Source organism: Gekko japonicus, unplaced genomic scaffold, assembly GCF_001447785.1.
Source record: "Gekko japonicus isolate JY-2015 unplaced genomic scaffold, Gekko_japonicus_V1.1 scaffold452, whole genome shotgun sequence".
Lineage (NCBI taxonomy): Eukaryota > Metazoa > Chordata > Lepidosauria > Squamata > Gekkonidae > Gekko > Gekko japonicus.
Genome location: NW_015167545.1, coordinates 994,811 through 1,013,094, shown reverse-complemented (window position 1 = coordinate 1,013,094; position 18,284 = coordinate 994,811). Strand labels below are relative to the sequence as shown.

The window sequence follows — 18,284 nt, the reverse complement described above, 5'->3', positions numbered from 1 at the left end:
GATTCTGACATCACAGGGCCTGACAGGACACGGCATGGGCTTTCTAAGTCCATCATTGCTTAAATACATTGATTTTCAGCACTTTTGTCCTGCCCTCAAACCAATAGGTTATTGGGGTGGCTAAAAAAATAAAATAAAATGGGCATTTAAGTAATAAAAAGTGGCCATGCGGGTGGGAGGGTAATAATAATAATAATAATAATAATAATAATAATAATAATAATAATAATAATAATAGGGCCACAGCAACAAGAGGTGACTGAATCCTTCCCTCCAGCACTGTTTCCCCACTGTCACCTGCGCTCCACCCTGCGAAGGACAGAGTTTGCAAAGAGGAGGGAGCTCAGTAGAGATGTCGTGCCACAGAGTCAGCTCTCGAAAGCTGCCGTTTCCTCCAAGACACCAGTTATAATTCCAGGAGAACTCCCAAGCCCCACGTGGAGTTCAGCAACCCAAGCTGGAAGCACTTTTGTAACTAGGAGGAGCTGACGGGCTGCCTGGGTTGGCAGAGCTATGCTAATCATACAGCCGTTCCAACCTCTGGTTACCCTCCAAAATATTCCCAGAGTGGTCTTGGGCCAGGCGCTCTCTATCAGCATTACCCTACCGGGAAGGGTTGTTGAGATGATAAAATGGGGGGGGGGGCTGCATATACCACCTTGAACGTCTTGGGGGGAAGGGTGGGATAAAAGTGACCAGCCGCTTTCCCTGCAGATATTCCCAACCTAAAATGCCTTTCCAGTTAAATGAGTCTCAGCCCGCAGAGGAAGGCCTTCTGACTTGACTCCAAAAAAAAGCCCCTGCTGCTCAAAACAGTGTGGCAGACGAACCGATGGGCCTTACAAGGCAGCTTCTTATGGCAAAATACCCCAGCTCAGTGACAGATCTCCTGCTTTGCCAACGGCCCACAGGTTCACACTCTAGTTAAAGGATCTCAAGTGTAGCAAGCACTGGGGGGGGGGGGCACCCTTCTCTGGCGGAGTGTCTCGGAATGGGAGTCCCTTAGCTGGTTAGATCAAGGTACAAAACAGAGACCCCTGAGCTGGGTGGATCAAAGTTCAGAATAGGAATTCCTCACCTGGATGGATCAAGGCTCTAACTAGGCACAAGACAGCTGCATCATAGAAGAGAAGAGATTGGATTTATACCCCGCCCTTCACTACCCAAAGGAGATCAGAGTGACTTACAAACTCCTTCCCCTTCCCCTTCCCACAACAGACGCCCTGTGAGGTAGGTGGGGCTGAGAGAGCTCTGACAGAAACTGCTCTTTTTCAAGAACAGCTGTGCCAGAACTATGGCTTGCCCAAGGTCATCCAGCAGGTGCAAGTGGAGGAGTGGGGAATCAAACCCAGTTCTCCCAGATTAGAGTCCGCACACTTAACCACTACACCAAACAGGCCCATGGCTCAGTGGCAGAGCCCTTGCTTTGCATGCAGAAGGTCCCAGGTTCAGTCCCTGACATCTCCAGCAGTTGGGGTTTGGAGGGAGAAGAGGTAGGACGTATCCCAACTAGACAGCGAGCCCAGCAGAGACTGTAGCGCACGATTTTTGACAGGCAGGATAGGATGTTATTCCTCAATACAAACAGTGAATGGTGTCTAGTTTAGTCTTTAAATCTGCCATACTGAAAGACCTAGCATTGTGACCATTATGAAGATCGCACAAGCCAGTTCTAGTAACTGTGTCAGCTATCAGACGATTTATTTTTATTTTATTTATGTTACTTATGTTTCACCTTTCTCACTCGGACTCAAGGCAGATTACACAGAGGGAGGCAAGACGATCAACGGATGGGACATTCAATAAGCAATGCAATAAGATTAGGATTGTAGAACCAACCAGAAGTCTAAAAACAGAACTGAAGCAAAGCATGTGTGTTAACATTGTTAACATTGTTAACATGACAAAATAAACGATGCAAAATTACACAATGATCATTAAGTTTGTGGTGAATCAAGGATTGTCATTATAAGTTATCTTCTAATTTTGAGTTCATCAACCAAATAATTTAAAAGAAAAAGAAATGGAGTTCAAGCCAGTTTTAAAGATCCTTCAACTACTTAATGGTAAAGATATAAGGTGTGTGAACCAATTAAAGGTGCTTTCTGTAAGCTTCTTTCTGGGTCAGCAAAAGCATCTAGCCATTATGACCATTGGCCATAATACTAGTAGAGGTAACCTGTTTATCTTGTTGTGCAATCCAGTCTGAGGTCTTGTCCAGTAAAAAATATTCCCATACCTTTTGGTACCACTGATGCATTGAGGGGATATTTTGAAATTTCCAATTTGAAGCAAGAACATGTTTTGCTGCTCCCAAAAGGGTGGAAATGAGGTCTTTAGTTTTTCGAGGAATCCTGATTTCATGCTTCACGAAGTACTGCATTGTATTTTATCTTAATCTTCAATAAAGAGTTTTTAAAAAACGATGCAAAATTCCATAGTAGGATCCTAGTTTCAGCAAGCTGTATGCAGTAGTACAGAGACCGTGGTCCCTAATAATTTTTCTAAGTAACTTTATGGATCATTTTGTACAGTGCCGCTCTATTGCCTGTGTAGAAAAGGCTAGAGCCGGGAAGGCATTACGGGTCATGCTTACAAACTGAATAAACTTGGGTGTTCTGTTATATGTGACTCCTGCATTATCCCCAACCCGTGTAACCCGCTACACACACTGTAGGATCCAGAGGAAAAGGGTCTTGATTGGTGGCTGATGTACTGTTGGGAAGGATCTTTCTCTGCAGGGGATCCCTTTGAACCGTGGTGGGTCAGAACAGGTGGCAAGGCTAAGTGGACCAAGGGTCAGACTGGCAGCATGAGGCAACTTCATATGTTCATGCAATCGTTCCTTGTTCAGCCTGACGCTGGGCAAGCTTCCTGGGTGTAAGCTGGTGTTCCGGGCTATTCTCGTACCCTCCATGTCCATCTCCTTTCCCTCCACACTCTTCCTTCCGGATTGCTTTCTTCTTCCAGCTCCATAGTTACAATCTCAGCAATGGATCCTAGTGTGTGATTCAGAGGAGAGATGGGAGGTGCCTACTCCCCCCCCCCGCATGTTTAACGTCTCTTTCCTCTTTCTCTCTTTGCTTCTTCCTTGCGTGCCTGGTCTCTGGGGCTGGAACGCAGCTGGACCCGGGCGACACTGATAGCGACGAGGAGATCCTGGAACGGATTCTGGAGATGCCGTTGCAAAAGAAATGCAGCAAAGCCCTTTTCAGCATCCCAGAAGTGACCGAAGAAGAGGAGGAGGAAGACTGGGAGCATGTGCCGAGGAAGAACCTCTCGTCCTCTCCACAGGCCGCGGATTGCCTCCCGGAGAGGCCGCCACCGTACGATACCAGAAGGATGAAGCCTCTTCCTCCCATGAGCTCCCAACAGGGGTGTTTGCCAAAAAGAAATCAGTCTCTGCCGGACCAGATCTTGGTGGAAAGAGACCTGCCTCAGAAGCTCAGAGGAGAAGATCACGTTAATGAAGATAATGTTAACGAAGCACCATTTTGCCCTGAAATATCCAGCAGGTGGAATTGGGAGAGTCAAGAGAAGAGACTGAGGTCTACTGGAATAGGAAGAACCTCCCAGTGGAAGAAACCTAGTCGATATAAAGAAAAGACCCACAGCCAAGCCCCAGCAAACCGGACGAGAAAGGGAGATGTCCAAGAGCATAGGTGCTCCTTGTTGGGCAGTTCCCACCAAACTGGGGGAGGTGGCCTGTACCGTACCCAGAGCCTGAAGGAGAATTTGGATGTGATAACCAGCCTGGGTCTGGAGGAGTCGTCGGATCTATACAGTTGGGCAAGGCCAAGGACCTACCAAGCATCTCCAAGGAGGACGGTGGCCCATGAGGTAGGGGAAGGCGGCCTCCGAGGCCTACCCCTTTGTGTCAGCCCGGAAAGTTTGGAAATTGACATTGAATACGACTCTGAAGATGACCAAGATCTGACCATGACATCCACCCCGGTGAGCCAGCTGAGTTCAGACGGGCGAGCTGACGGGTCTCCCACAGACTGTGAGGACGGCTGGAGCGACTGCTCCAGTCAGTCGGAGTCTATCCGGTCCAGCGGCCCCAGAGAGCTGAAGAGAAGCAACAGCTGGGAGGATGAGAGCATGGAGTGGATCGGGTCCCCAAGCCGCTCCCCTGGGCCTCGCTACTGGGGGAAGAGGGCCTTGTTTGGCTCAGAGGAACGGAGCCGGAGCCTGGAGCGAAACCCCTCTCTCTGGAGAGCCATGCCTGAGCGCCACTGGAAGGGGGGGTCATATGTGTCGGCGCAAACACGGGTCCGTGAGATGCTTCCTTCATCCGCTGGTGTTGTCATCACAGCTGGCCACGGTTCTGACTGTGCTTCCTCCCCTTGCCCCTGGCTTGCCTGCGTTTGGCTTAGTGTGTTCAGTGCTTAACAAAAGTAGAAGGTGTCCATTTTTCTCCTCAGGGCTTTGTGGTGCACCTGTGATGCTTTCTGTGTGGCTTTTCTTGTGCTTCGCTCCAGAGGTATCTCTGAATCAGACGCTGCTGGCTGAAAGTTCCAACGCAGTATTCCTCGTCTCTGATTAACCTTCAGAAAAAAATCCTTCTTTTTTGATATTTATATGTTTTTAAATCATTTTTACACCGAATGCAGTCAAATATATACAAAATTCGACAAATTACATCCTACGACTTTAAAATAAAGAAAAACAATTATGAGCACCATTTTGCACATCAAGTGTTGATTTCCAAGAGTTTACAAATGGCTTCCAAATATTACCAAATACTGATTTAAGGCAGGGATCCCCCATTTGCCACCCGCAGACACCCCCAGTGCCTACCAAATGCTTTTAGAAAGTGGGTGGGGCCAGGTGGGGCTTTTGCCCAGCCAGGCTTTTGATTGGCTGTACACATTTTTTTAAACGATGCTTTGGCAGCAGCTGCCTTCACAGCAGAAGGATCTTCACTGTGTGGTTGAAGGTTAGCGGGGGCAGCCATTTTGAAGTGGCCTCCACCTCCTGCAGCAGCCATTTTGTGTCAGAATTGCAAGAGTTCTCACAGGCTCAGAAAGAGAGACTCTGGTCTAAGATGTCTCCCATTTTTAAAATGTTCACTTTGTCAATTTAGTTAAAAAAAACAACAATCTGCTACATTTTCTCAATCTAATCTTTGACTGGAAGGAATGTGGCATGGTACAGCTCGATCTTGTCAGATCTCAGAAGCTAAGCAGGGTCTGTACTTGGATGGGAGACCACCAAGGAAGGCTCTGCAGAGGCAGGTGATGGCAAACCACCTCTCACTTGCTGTGAAAGTCCCTTGCTGGGTTCGCCGTAAATTGGTTACAACTTGACAACACGCACATACCTAATCTTTGACTAGAATTTTCTTAGAAAAATCCTGACGAATGGTTTTATTTACCAATTTCAAATTTGCCTTCTCCTGCATTTAAGGTGGTGTATAGTCCAAAAATTATTAAAACCCAGATATAACAACGCAGTAAGCTAAAAATGCCACAAAGCAGGCAGCTTGCCACGGATTGCCAATTAAAGAATAATTTTTAATCCCTTTCATTAAATACCATTAAGCCAGGAATGCCCCCCAAAATACTTCTGCTTTTCAGGCCTTTCAGAAGACCTCTGGTGAGGGGGCCCTCCTCTTCCTTGTCCCCTTCCGCTTGAGTCCAGCCTCCATAAACTGAGAAGATCTGCCACTGAGTGAACGTGAAGGCAAATATGGATAGCCCTGCTTAGGTGACGAAGCCGCAGGGGTTCTGAAGGGAGGATTTAGATGAAATTCAGGGAGGCTGCACATCTGTTACTACCAGTTTTCACCTGAAGTGAAATATGGGGTGTCCCTGGAAGGACAAATATCCTGTAGGGAACCTAGAGGGAAGTTTTGATGAAATCTATGAGCTCTCTTAGAGGATGAACCACGCTTCAGTGGTAGGGCACCTGCTTTGTACCAAAGGTCCCAGGTTAGATCCCTGGCATCTCAATAGAAGCACTGAGAAAGACTCTGCTGAGGTCTCTTGGAGAACCTCCTTACTGCCAGTCTGAATTACCATAGTGGGCTTGGTAGGCCAAAGGCCTGACTCAGAAGACGAGAGCTTCAAAGTCTGAGACCTGTCCCGTCACAGACTTGAATCACACTGATGCGGTTTCCTAAATCCACCCTCAGTCAGTTATCAATCAAACTGTGCCAACATAATTCCCTCAGCCCTGCTCTTGGTCCAGTGGGGGGGGGGGACCTCCCGTTGCCCACCATCTCTAGAAATCATCTTCCGGAAGGTTCCAGAAGAGGAATACTGCTTTGTATTGCTTTGCGTTTTGTGTTATTGCTGTGAGAGGTAGTGAGAATTTCAGAGGATAAAGTGCTGAGGGGGTTTCCTTGGGAGTAATTCTGCCAAGGTGTCTGTTTCAGGTGGCAGGTAATGGGGATCATGAGTCACGAAACTCAGTATCCCGTCAGGACTCTACCAGAAGAGGCAGAAGGCCCCAGAGGAAAAGACATGAAGTGGCCCCTCTGACAGCTAGTTCCGGTGAGTTGACTCAAGCGTCTAGAAAAGGGGAGCTGTTGTGGAAAGGGCCATGTGGGTTTTTGCCACAGATAGAATGTCTAATTGCATGGACTGGGGCTAGGGGTGCCAATCTCTGGGTGGTGGCTGGAGATCTCCTGGGATTACAACTGATCTCCAGGTGACAGAGATCAGTTCGCCTGGAGAAAATGGCCATTTTAGAATGTGGACTGTCTAGCGTTGTACCCCCTTGAAGTCTCTCCCCTCCCCAAACCCCACCCTCCCCAGTCTCCATCCCCAAAATCTCCAGGAATTTCCCAACTCTGAGCTGGCAACCCTAACTGGGGCCAACCGAGAGAAGATGTGATGTGGAGTTGGGCCCTCTATAGGTTTTGCAGATCTGATTCCCAAGCCGGGTGGTGTGTATTCCATGCTAAAAGTGTTAGAATTGGGCACTCCCCCAATGCACCCCGGTAAATTATGCAAATTTGCCTCATCGTAGATAAAAGTCCTGCATTCTTCTTTTACTAATCATAGGAAAGGACAAGATCACTGAAACACCAAATCCAGCCACTGAATTTTTTATTCAGCTGCACCTGTCCGTATATTTTTGGCTTAAGGGCTAGAAGCCTGTTATAACATATTCTGTATGGGGGGCACTTAAGAAGAGAAGCTCAGTCCCATTCGTCAAATCCTTCTCATTCTATAGTGACAAAACTGAGCTCATAGGGAAAAAATAATGGAATTCAAGAAAGAAAGAAAATTCTATACTTGCGCGTTTGCAGAGACTCAAACAAACTTTGCAGTAGCTGTGGGGGCTCGCTGTGGACGTTTGGGCGAATCACGTTTCTTTTTGGCTTGTCAGCAGGATCTTGGAGGAGTCCCCCGTCTGAACCAATGGATGACGGGGACTCCGTGCGGCTGTTTGTGGCCCTCTTTGACTACGACCCGGTTTCAATGTCTCCGAATCCGGATGCTGCTGAAGAGGAACTCCCATTCCAGGAGGGCCAGATCCTAAAGGCAAGAACAGAACTAGAAGAAAGCCTCTAGTCCCTTTATCTTTTCTGTTTCTGTCTCATTTTATCCTTTCAGGCAGCAGTATGTTAAGGATATTTCCAAAACTCTCCCTAGATTTTTGGGGTTCTGAATTGTTGGCTCTTGTTTCAGAGGGAGAACTGTGGCTGGGAATCTTTCACTTCCAAATTTTGTATAGAGGGCCATAATTAGGTAGCCAACCTCCAGGTGGGGCCTGGAGTTCTCGCAGAATTACAACTAGTCTCCAGCCTACAGGGACCAGCCCCCCCCTGGGAGAAAATAGTTGCTTCAGAGGGCAGTCTCTGTGGTATACCGTCGATTCTAGGTGAAATCCCTCCTCAGGTCACCCCCTCTGCAGGCACCGCCTCCCACATCTCCTAGAATTTCCCATGCTGGAGTTGGCACCCCTAGGCCATGTATTCCATTCTTTTGCTTTATTTGCACCTCTGTCCCTGCCCCCAGTCAAAGTTATTGGTGTGCATCAATAAAGCCCTGCAAATAAAGCTTGTATCATCTATACCCTTGGTGGAGTGTTTTACCTTTAGGCAGGAGCGCATTTGCACTTCAATCAAAAACTGCACAAAAAGAAGCTCATTCGTTGAAATAGCTTTTTTTGGTAGTATCTCATCAGTGTTTATGAGCATTTCTTGAAACTTCTTGACACTGGTCAAAAAAACCCTCCTTTTGTCTGTCCTGAATTCAGACTCCATCAGTTCCACAAGTTCTAATATTGTGAGAAAGAGAGAAATTAGGCACCCGATGGTTAATTGTGTAAATCTCGATCATGCCCTCTCACAGTTATTTTTCTGAACTGCAGAAAGCCACAAACCCTTTAGCCTTTCCTTGCTTTGGTTGCCCTTTTCTTCACCTCCTCCATTTCTACGGAAAACTTTTTTTTTTTTAAAGGTGGGGTGGCCTGTGGCTTTTTCCACTCCAAGGTCTAATTGCAGCCCAGCTTCTTAAGTGCATTGTTTTCCTCCCTCCTTTACACACAATATTGTTTGCTGGTCATTGCTGTCTTGGGTTGGTTGGTTTGTTTCAAAAAACACAGGATAAACTCAAAGAAAAACTGGGAGGGCAATGACCATGTTGCAGTGTGTTGTAAGAGTTTGTGGGGGGGGGGAAGGGGAAACAATGCTCATATGAAGCTGAGCTGTGGAAAGGACTCAGGGTGGAAAAGCTCCAGAACGGTGCACAGTGTTCCAAATGTGGCCACATCTTTGCCCCATGGCAAGGGCATTGTGATACTTATTTTATTTTTGATTCCCTTTCCTGCTAATTCCTAGCACAGAATTTGTCTTCTCTCTCTCTCTGTCTCTCTCTCTCTGTCTCTCTCTCTCTCTCTGGGCTGACATTTCCCTTGAGCTGTCCTCTCTAACCCCATGGTCTCTTTCCTGAGGCTGAAGGTGCCTTGAGAAAGATTGCCGCTTGTGGTTGCCTCTGCCCATCCCAGCTTTGCATCTGCAAAACAGTTTTATTTTTAAACACATCCTGCCCAGCGTGTTCAGCCAGAGATGATGTGAGGCCACGAGAAGCATGCGGGTGCCCCCCAGCCAGCAAAGCCGAGCCGCTCTTGCACCACTTTCAACACTCTTAAACAACATTCTCGTCTTTTTTGTCTCCACCGCATGTCTCCTCCTGCAGGTCTACGGCCACAAGGATGCGGATGGCTTCTACAGGGGAGAATGTGCCGGGAGAGTGGGGTACATCCCGTGCAACATGGTCTCCGAGGTCCAGGTGGACAGCGACGCTTCCCGGAAGCAGCTCTTACAGGATGGTCACATTCCTGCCCGCATGCTGATGGGAAACCTAGGTGCTCTCTCTGGCTTCCTTTATCCGCTCAGGAGAGGGTTCACATTAAAAAATGAGTCATAAGAACATAAGAGATGCCAATGTTGGATCAGGCCAAAGGCCCATCCAGTCCAACACTCTGTGTCACACAGTGGCCAGAAATACCAGGTGCCATCAGGAGGTCCACCAGTGGGGCCAGGACATTAGAAGCCCTCCCACTGTTGACCCCCCCAAGCACCAAGATGACAGAGCATCACTTGCCCCAGAGCCCCTATCTATACCTTGTGGCTCATAGCCACTGATGGACCTCTGCTTCATATGCTTATCTAATTCCCTTTTGAAGCCGTCCATGCTTGCGACCGATAACTTAAGACAACTTGGCATACAAAGCTGGTTTATACCAACTTAATTCAAAGTTCAGGACTGCCTACTCTGACCAGCAGTTGCTCTTGGAGATCCCCAGTAGAGTGGTCTTTCCCATCCATGTTATGAGAAATCTGTTCCACTGGATTTTCCTCAGACCTCCTGCTCACATAGGGTTTGTTGAGAGGAAGGCGGGGGATGCAAAATTAGACCGTGTGGCAGCTGAGCCCAGCGTAAGCTTGTGTGTTGTGCCTGAAGGGATGCATTTCATCTTAAGTGTGTCCCTCATTGGTGCATGAAGGCGACATAAGAGCATGAGGACATGAGAGATGCCGATGTTGGATCAGGCCAAAGGCCCATCCAGTCCAACACTCTGTGTCACACAGTGGCCAGAAATACCAGGTGCCATCAGGAGGTCCACCAGTGGGGCCAGGACATTAGAAGCCCTCCCACTGTTGACCCGCCCAAGCACCAAGATGACAGAGCATCACTTGCCCCAGAGTCCCTATCTATACCTTGTGGCTCATAGCCACTGATGGACCTCTGCTCCATATGCTTATCTAATTCCCTTTTGAAGCCGTCCATGCTTGTAGCCGCCGCCACTTCCTGTGGCAGTGAATTTCATGTGTTAATCACTCTTTGGGTGATTTGAGTCCCGCTGTGGTACCCTCACTCCCCCAGCAGCTTATGCCCCTCAAAGAAGATGTGGCTCCCTGGGTGGTGGAAAGTGCTCTCCGTCTGCTGATGACTTATGGCAGCCCCAGAGGGTTCTCAAGGCAAGAGAGAAACAGGGGTGGTTTGCCATAGCCTGCCTCTGCATAGCAACCCGGGGCTTCCTCAGTGGTCTCCCATCCGATTACTAACCAGGGCCGACCCTGCTTAGCTTCGAAGATCGGGTTAGCCACCATCTTCAATTCCTGGCAATATATGTTGGGAGACACTTCTTTTTTGCCTGACAAAGGAGGTAATGCTAGATGGGCCAAGAGTCTGATTTGTCTGTTTGAAGAAGAGGAGGAGGAGGAGATTGGATTTATACCCCACCCTTCATGCGGAGTCTCAGAGCAGCTTACAATCTCCTTTCCCTCCCCCTCCCCACAACAGACACCCTGTGAGGTAGTTGGGGCTGAGAGAACTCTTTTGAGAACTGCTCTTGAGAGAGCAGCTCTGAAATAACTTGTGACTGACCCAAAGTCACACCAGAGCTGCATGTGGGAGGAGTGGGGAGTCAAACCCGGTTCTCCCAGATTAGAGTCTGCACTCTTAACCACTACACCAAACTGTCTCTGTGCCATAATAGTTGATTCCATGCTCTTCATGTGTAAGATCCCAGCTTCCATCTCTAGCATTTCCAGTTAAAGAATTTGCTGGGAAGGAACGGAGGGTACTACAGGAAAGGTTCAGCATTGCCTTTCTTCTGCCAGTTCTCCTTCACAAGTTCTTCCCTGCCCCAGTGCTCTTTGGTAAAGGACAGTGGGAATTTGCACCCGCTGAGGTGATGTGTCTTATCGTTGAGAGATCTGCCTCACCAACATAACTGCTTCATATTAATTCCTTCTCCCCACAAAGTCCTGGAATCTGCAGTTTCATGGGGTAGGGTGGAGATGCTAGGGACAGGCTAAAGAGCCAGTTTGGTGTAGTGGTTAGGAGCACGAACTCTAACCTGGGAGAACCGGGTCCCACATGCAGCTGCTGGTGTGACCTTGGGTCAGTTACAAGTTATTTCAGAGCTGTTCTCTCACGAGCAGTTCTCGAAAGAGGTCTCTCAGCCCCACCTGCCTCACAGGGTGTCTGTTGTGGGGAGGGGAAAGGAATAGAGATTCTAAACTGCTCTGAGACTCCTTCAGGTAGTGAAGGGTGGGGGTATAAATCCAATCCTCCTTCTTAATCCTAGGATTTTTGGGGGAAGAGACAGAGAATTACAATTTGGGTAACGTTATGTGCCTTTCGTCCGTGAAAAAAACGGCCTCCAGGAATTCTTTTGTTTCAAACCTTCTATTTCTATCTTGCCTTTCTTTCTAGGTGTAACCAAGGCAGCCCTGAATACCATATTTTTAAAATAAATTATTTGATAGTAAGTTGGAATTAACTATATTTTTTAACTTCTACTGCAACGTTGATGTGCTTTTTTTCTTTTGATTCTCTGCTGCAGGGGAAAATGCAAACTCTCCTCCTCCCCGGAGAAGGGCAGTCCGTCCTCCGAAGCCCCAGCGGTCTAAGAAAGGTCTGTGATGGCAACGGGTTGTCAATTCCTGTCAGTCGTTTAGGGTCGGACTGTGTGAGATGGAAATCACAGATCTCCCCCTGCTTTAAGAATGTACAGTTCAGGCACATCACATGTAAATCTGAGGGCCAGTGTGAGTGGTCAGAGGCCCGATTCACGTTTCCACTCTGCCATGAACTTTGCGGGTGACCTTGGGTCAGGGACATTCTCTCAGCCTCCTTCACCCTTAGGGTTGTTTTGAGAATAAAATGGGGAAGGGAGAACCAGGGAGAGGAGGGGTCATGGCTCAGTGGTAGATAGAGCATCTCCTGGGCATATAGAATGTCCCAGATTCCACCCCCAGCATCTTTAACTAACAGCAGGGGTCATTTCCTGCGGGAGCGCACAGGAGCGGAGCTCCGGCAGTAAGGAGCCCAGGGGGTGGGCACATGCAACAAGCCCCGCCCCCTGCTCCCAGCAGCCCTCAGTCGGGCCACGAGGAGCAAGAAGCAGCCAGGTAAGTTGCAGAGCCCCCCCCCCCCGGCCCGCTTTTAGGTACAAGCTCTCCCTCCTCTGTGAGGGCAGATCTGCAGTCCAGTGGAGCCTGAGCGGTGGGTGTTGCCTTCTGATACTTTCGGTGATGTCAGGGGGTGTGGGATATGCAAATAAGTTATGCTAATAAGTTATGCTAATGAGCTCCTGCACCTCTTTTTCTACGAAATGACCCCTGACTAACAGGATCAAATAGTAGACAAAACAGGGATCTCCTGCATCGCAGCTCACTGTTTTAGTCACGCCAGACCTGGCTGCTTTAATCTTTCTGGTTTCCTCTTGTTTTATTAGCAATGTTCCAATTGTATGCAGATTTTTGCTGTTTTATTGTTTTATCACTGCTTTTCATCTGCAGAGAAAGAAAGGATCCCGTACATGGGCGGAAAAGCAGGGTTAAAAATAGTAGCCCGCATGGTTAGAGTGTCAGGCTAGGATCTAGATATCCAGGTTCAGATCCCCACTCTACCACGGGGGCACGCTGGGTGTCCACGGGCCTGTCCCTCCCTCTCAGCCTAGCCAGCCTGATAGCAGGTGTGTTGTAAAGGGAGGACGATATTGGAAGTGTCAGAGCCAGCGTGATGTAGTGGTTAAGAGCGACAGACCCTGATTTGGAGAACTGGGTTTGATTCTGCACTCCTCCACATGAAGCCAGCTGGGTGACCTAGTGGTGCATGATGCTAATGAGCTAGAACTTCAGGCTGCCAGACAATCTTCGGATCTCCTGGCTATACTACACACAATGCCATACGATGGTGATGATTATTTGATATTGGAAGCTACTTTTGGTCCCCACTGGGGAGAAAAGCAGGGTATAATGATCTGAATAAGCCATTTAAAAAAAAATTGAAATCTTTTCTTGCACAGTGGAACGAGACAAGCAGGAAGGAGAGACGCCTCGTTTGGGTGAGGATTGCTTCCCTTTTTACCTTTTCATATTCCCAGGCTCTTTGCTGGAGCATGTTAGCATGCGTTGAGAGAGGCTGGGATGTGCCTCAAAGAACTGAACGTCTGTGCAAGAGGCATATCTTACTCCAGGGCCCCCCCAACCTTTTTGAGGCTGTGTGCACCTTTGGTATTCTGACACAGAGTGGTGGGCACAGCCACAAAATGGCTACCACGGGAGGTGGAACAAGTCACAAAATGGTGCCGCAGCTTACCTTCAGTCACACAGTGAAGATCCAGTCAGAAACTCTGCTGGACAAAAGCCCCACCCATCCCTTTAGGTAGCAGTGTGTTGAGGATATTTCCAAAATTCTCCCATGGGTTAAGAACCGTGTTCTACTCTATGCTTGTCAGAATGAGGGGGAAGTAGTGATCCCCCAGCTCATTGATCCTCCAACTCACCTGCTCTGAAGTGGAAGACTTGGCAGGCCCAGTCTTGTACAAGGACAGCCCTCCAGTTTAACCAGTAAATCTTTGTAGGCCTAGAGGCTGGCTTGGTTTCCCACCAGTACGTTCACATTAGTTTTGAATCATGTGTGACTTAGCTGTAGCTCTCATTGAATTTTTCTCTATTGCGACCTTTGACTTTGACTCGCATGCTGTGAATGGAAGCACTCTTTCTTGATATAGCTGTACTTTTCTTTTCCTGACAGGAATATTTGAAGGCCAAGATCTCAGCTCTGAGGATGACACTCCAAGGACAATGGTGGCCATCTTTGACTACAGTCCCAAGGAGAGTTCTCCCAATGTGGACATGAGGGTGAGTGAAGTCCACTGTGCGTATAATATTTGTAGGATTAGAAAGATATGGGAGCACATGTGTATTTACAGGCATAGTCATTCATTACCATTTTTGGGCCCTTAACAGCAGGGCTATTTTTGGGCAGGAACGCACAGGAACGGAGTTCCGGCTGGCTCCCGAGTTGGCCACACCCAGCAGGAACTCATTAGCATAATAGGCCACACCCAACAGCAGAAACTCATTAGGATTGGCTACGTTAGGGGTGTGTGGCCTAACATGCAAAGGAGTTCCCGCTACAAGAAAAACCCTGGGTTTTGACAACAAACAGGGTAAACAGAATAAGAAGCAAAAGGTGGGTGTGGTTGGATGACTACACTTCTGGTAACAAGGGGGCGCAGCCTAATATGCTAATGAGCTGTGTTGTCAGGGGTGTGGCCTAATATGCTTATGAGTTTCTGCTGTTGGGTGTGGTCTATTATGCTAATGAGCTCCTGCTAGACTTTTTCTACAAAAAGAGCCCTGCTTAACAGCATGCCTCAGAGACTATCTCCCTTCTGCTCTGTCCCTGCATTTAACTAAGGCTGAGCTGAAACTCCTCTCTTGTTTGTTTTTTTCTTGCGAATACCTGTGGCAGTCCTGAAAACACCTTACCTTTTGATAGTGTTTGAGCATCCATTCCCTTGAGCAAAATGTCTGCTTATTTGTTTATATTGATGACACTTGTCAGTGATGTCATCACATGGTCAATTCTGATTGGGTGCGTTGCATCACAACACCATTCCGTTAAGTCTTGGATGGGGTGCCTTCACTCAGGTGACTAAGGCATAGGAGGAGGTTTCAGGAGCCAGGGACAAAATGGCTCTCTGGAAGCAGTATCCATGGGAAACAATAGTGCTAAACAGATTCAGAATTAGGTAATGTTTGTCGATGTGTTTTTTGGGAGAAGCTTGCGTCCCATAAAATTAGCTGGTTTTGACCTGGAAATTGAATATGAAGAACCTTTGTCGTGGTCCAGAGTGGCTGTCTGCTGAACTGCCCTGTTGGTAGCCGTATTTCTTTCTAGGCTGAGCTAAAATTTTGCACTGGGGACATTGTGATCGTAGTTGGTTCCATGGGTGACAACAGGTTCTATTTTGTAAGTACTGAACTTCGTGACTCTGCAGTGGTAACTATTGCATCACTAACTTTTTTTGTTGTGTTTGCAAGTTAACCAAGAGTTCAAGCACTCTTCAACTGTCAGTGAATTCTGTCTCCTTAAAGTTAACTTTAATTTTTGACAGTGAATTGAAACAGTTACAGAGAAGTTAGACTGATTGTGTAATTCTTTGAACATGTTATAACGTTGTACATGCTCAGGAACTATTTACAGGATGTGAATGTAATTGGAAGATTAATTGTTCACTGTTTGAAGTGTTAGAATTGTTAAAAATTGAAAAAAATATTTTTTTTTTTAAAAAAATAGAGGTTAGGAATTGAGACTAGCCTTCTTATCTTGCTATATCAGATGTAATTCATATGTACTTGCTGATTGGCTCATTTGCACTTGTGTTGATTATCTCATATTTAGTTAAGAACAAGTCCCTTATCCAGATAGTAACCACATGATTATTATGGAACAGATCTAGAAAAAGATAAGATTGATATTTTTCTATAAATATGCACTGCCGTGATAAGCAATTCAGATTTCTCTGGACAGAAGTCTCGGAAGAAGATTAGATGAGATTTCTGAATGTGTGACTGGGGCTTTTTGTTAATCCCTAAAAGCAGAGAGACAAAAACCTGAAACCTGGTTGGCTTATTAAAATATTACTCACTATAGTATGATTAAGTAATGTTCGGAGCTTTGATCATTTTAGCACTTGTTTTTACAGTAATTGTAGGGTTGATATTCAGATGCCTGTATTTCTTACCGCCTTGCATAATAAAGAGAACTATTTGTTTTTTCAGTAGAAGATAAAAGTCTCTACAGGTGTTCAGTCTGGTTTGCTGGTTATGATTCAGGGAACCAAACTCACACCATACTTATTTGTATTATCAGATTTAAAGGGCTGATGAACGGCCTCTAATAGATAAATACTGGAGAACTCTGCATAGGCAAAGCCCTTTAAAAATAGTTTAGTCCAGATTCTCTCATTGGAGCTAGGTGTGAAATCTCTCGCTATACCTCTGGGTCCAAACCATTCAGACAGTGATAAATCAAAGGATCGCAATTATATGGGGAGCTGTCTAAAGCTGGGCTGCCAAACGTTCCACTTTTGAAAAAGACACCCCCAATATTAAGTCTGATTTCTCCTCTCCCTCCCTGTTTGAAAGTTTAGAGACTTCCTTATACAAAGTTATCGTAAAGTCAGCTGAGCTTTGCAATAACTGCAGAAGCCTGATCAAAGCACACCACTTTGCAGTGGAGCCGAACCTGTCTGAAACCTAATTAAAATGAGGCTTACAAAACTGAATCAGTTCCGTCAAAACACCTCCTTTTGCAAGACCTCACTTGCAAGAAGGAAAAAACCTTTTCTCACCCCGAGGTGCTGGAAAGCTCAGAGGACTTCAGGGCTGGCTTCTTGCAGTAACTCAGCTCAATCACTGTTCGCAGGGTTCCTAGAGAAGGCGCAGTGCAAACCTCTGCCTCTAGCAGGTTCAACAAGGCCCTCCCAGCTTAGTTATTGTCTTTTCAGGGGGGGGGGCTCCTGGCAAGCATCCTGGCAGAGCATGAATGCCACGGCTGGTCCTTATCACTTGCCTCGAGCATTCCCTGTACTGTCTTGGAAACTGTCAAGAGGATGGACACAGTCAATGGACAAGCGGAAATCAAAAAGAACGGTGACAAAGTGGCGCTAACAATATATTGGCCCCGGTCACATGGAAGGTTTTGGGCCGGAAGAGGGATGGATCGGGGGCGCAGCAAACGGGCGCAATCTCACCGCAACATCTGGGAATCGGCGCGCACCCGTCCCCGATCCGTCCCTACAGCCCAGTGCTGCGGAGCAAAAAAAACCCCAAGTAAAGAGAAGGACTTACCTGAAACGCCGCAGCAAGTGCGGCCGTGGGATCGCCGGCGTGTCCGTCGTTGGGAGCATTCGAGGCTGGTGACCGAACTGCGCATGCGCATGCATGCGCAGCCGGCTGCCTCGGTCTCCCGGTGGTGGCTTCCTCCCCAGCATCTGATCATGCCGGGGAGCAACTGTGCGGCGGCTCAGGGGATCTGTGGGATCCCGCCGCCGCGTGTCTCTTTTGGTGCAGCTCTAAAAAGCCGCACTTTGGCCGTGTTTTTTTCTGCCGTGTGGCAGGGGCCTCTATATTAAAGAGTCAAATGTATACAATATATAAGTGCATGTAGACGGTGGTCTCCGGAATGTCCTGCCATTTCGATGAATGATCTTCTTCTGAACAAAGATGCATACATAAACTGTCTCTCAACAATTCATTTCTTCTGGTGACGTATCAAAAGTACCACTGTTGATTCCACTAATTCATGATACTGTAATTTCTAGTGGGTCCTTCCATGGGCTATTGATGCTAAATGCCTTCATTCACTTATATGTTGTATCAATCTGACTCTTTAATATAAGATATCGTTAGCGCCACTTTGTCACAGTTCTTTTTGATTTCCGCCTGTCTTGGAAACTGACATTTTCAGCACCTTGCCTGGAAAGGGCTGCAGATGTTGAAGTTCTGCCCACACGGCCGTTTACAGCACAACAGCTCTGCTAGGGGAAAAGAAGGCAGTTTTAATTGCAGTGCCCTTGGCTGACTTTTAGGACTCAGCCGGACTCCCTCCCTCCCTGCTGAGTGTCAAGGGTATTTCTTCTCAGGGAGAGCCAAAATGACACTTTCCCCCCTCCCGCTCATTTTTCTTCCTAAATTGTCACTGTGGCCCATTTCGATCCTCTTCATTTCTGTGGTTTCCCTTGCTGATCGTTTTATGTCTTTGATGCTGTTTGTTATGTTTGGTTTTTTTAAAAAAACAATTTTATTAGGATATAATAATAAGTAAAATTTTACGTCATATAACAAACTTTTCATATCCTTTTATCCAAATATCTCCCCCCCTTCTGACTTCCCACAGTGCTCAAACCTCTATTACATTCTTGAATTTTTTCTCTTTTTCCAATTCTTTAACAACATAATTCTTTCAGGCAACGTATCTTTTTATCTGTCTGTCTATGCATGTTTAAATTTAATCTAA

At 47.0% G+C, this 18,284-nt stretch overlaps 1 protein-coding gene across 1 annotated transcript in view; it reads left to right on the top strand.

The window, feature by feature from the left end:
- The window catches only part of LOC107112487 (peripheral-type benzodiazepine receptor-associated protein 1-like), an 86,434-nt gene that overhangs the window by 61,466 nt on the left and 6,684 nt on the right, over window positions 1-18,284 (top strand). The window contains 6 exon segments of the mRNA XM_015413631.1: window positions 3,124-4,276; window positions 7,342-7,493; window positions 9,153-9,321; window positions 10,444-10,455; window positions 14,028-14,116; window positions 15,162-15,233. Coding sequence (XP_015269117.1) covers window positions 3,124-4,276; window positions 7,342-7,493; window positions 9,153-9,321; window positions 10,444-10,455; window positions 14,028-14,116; window positions 15,162-15,233 — 1,647 coding nt within the window.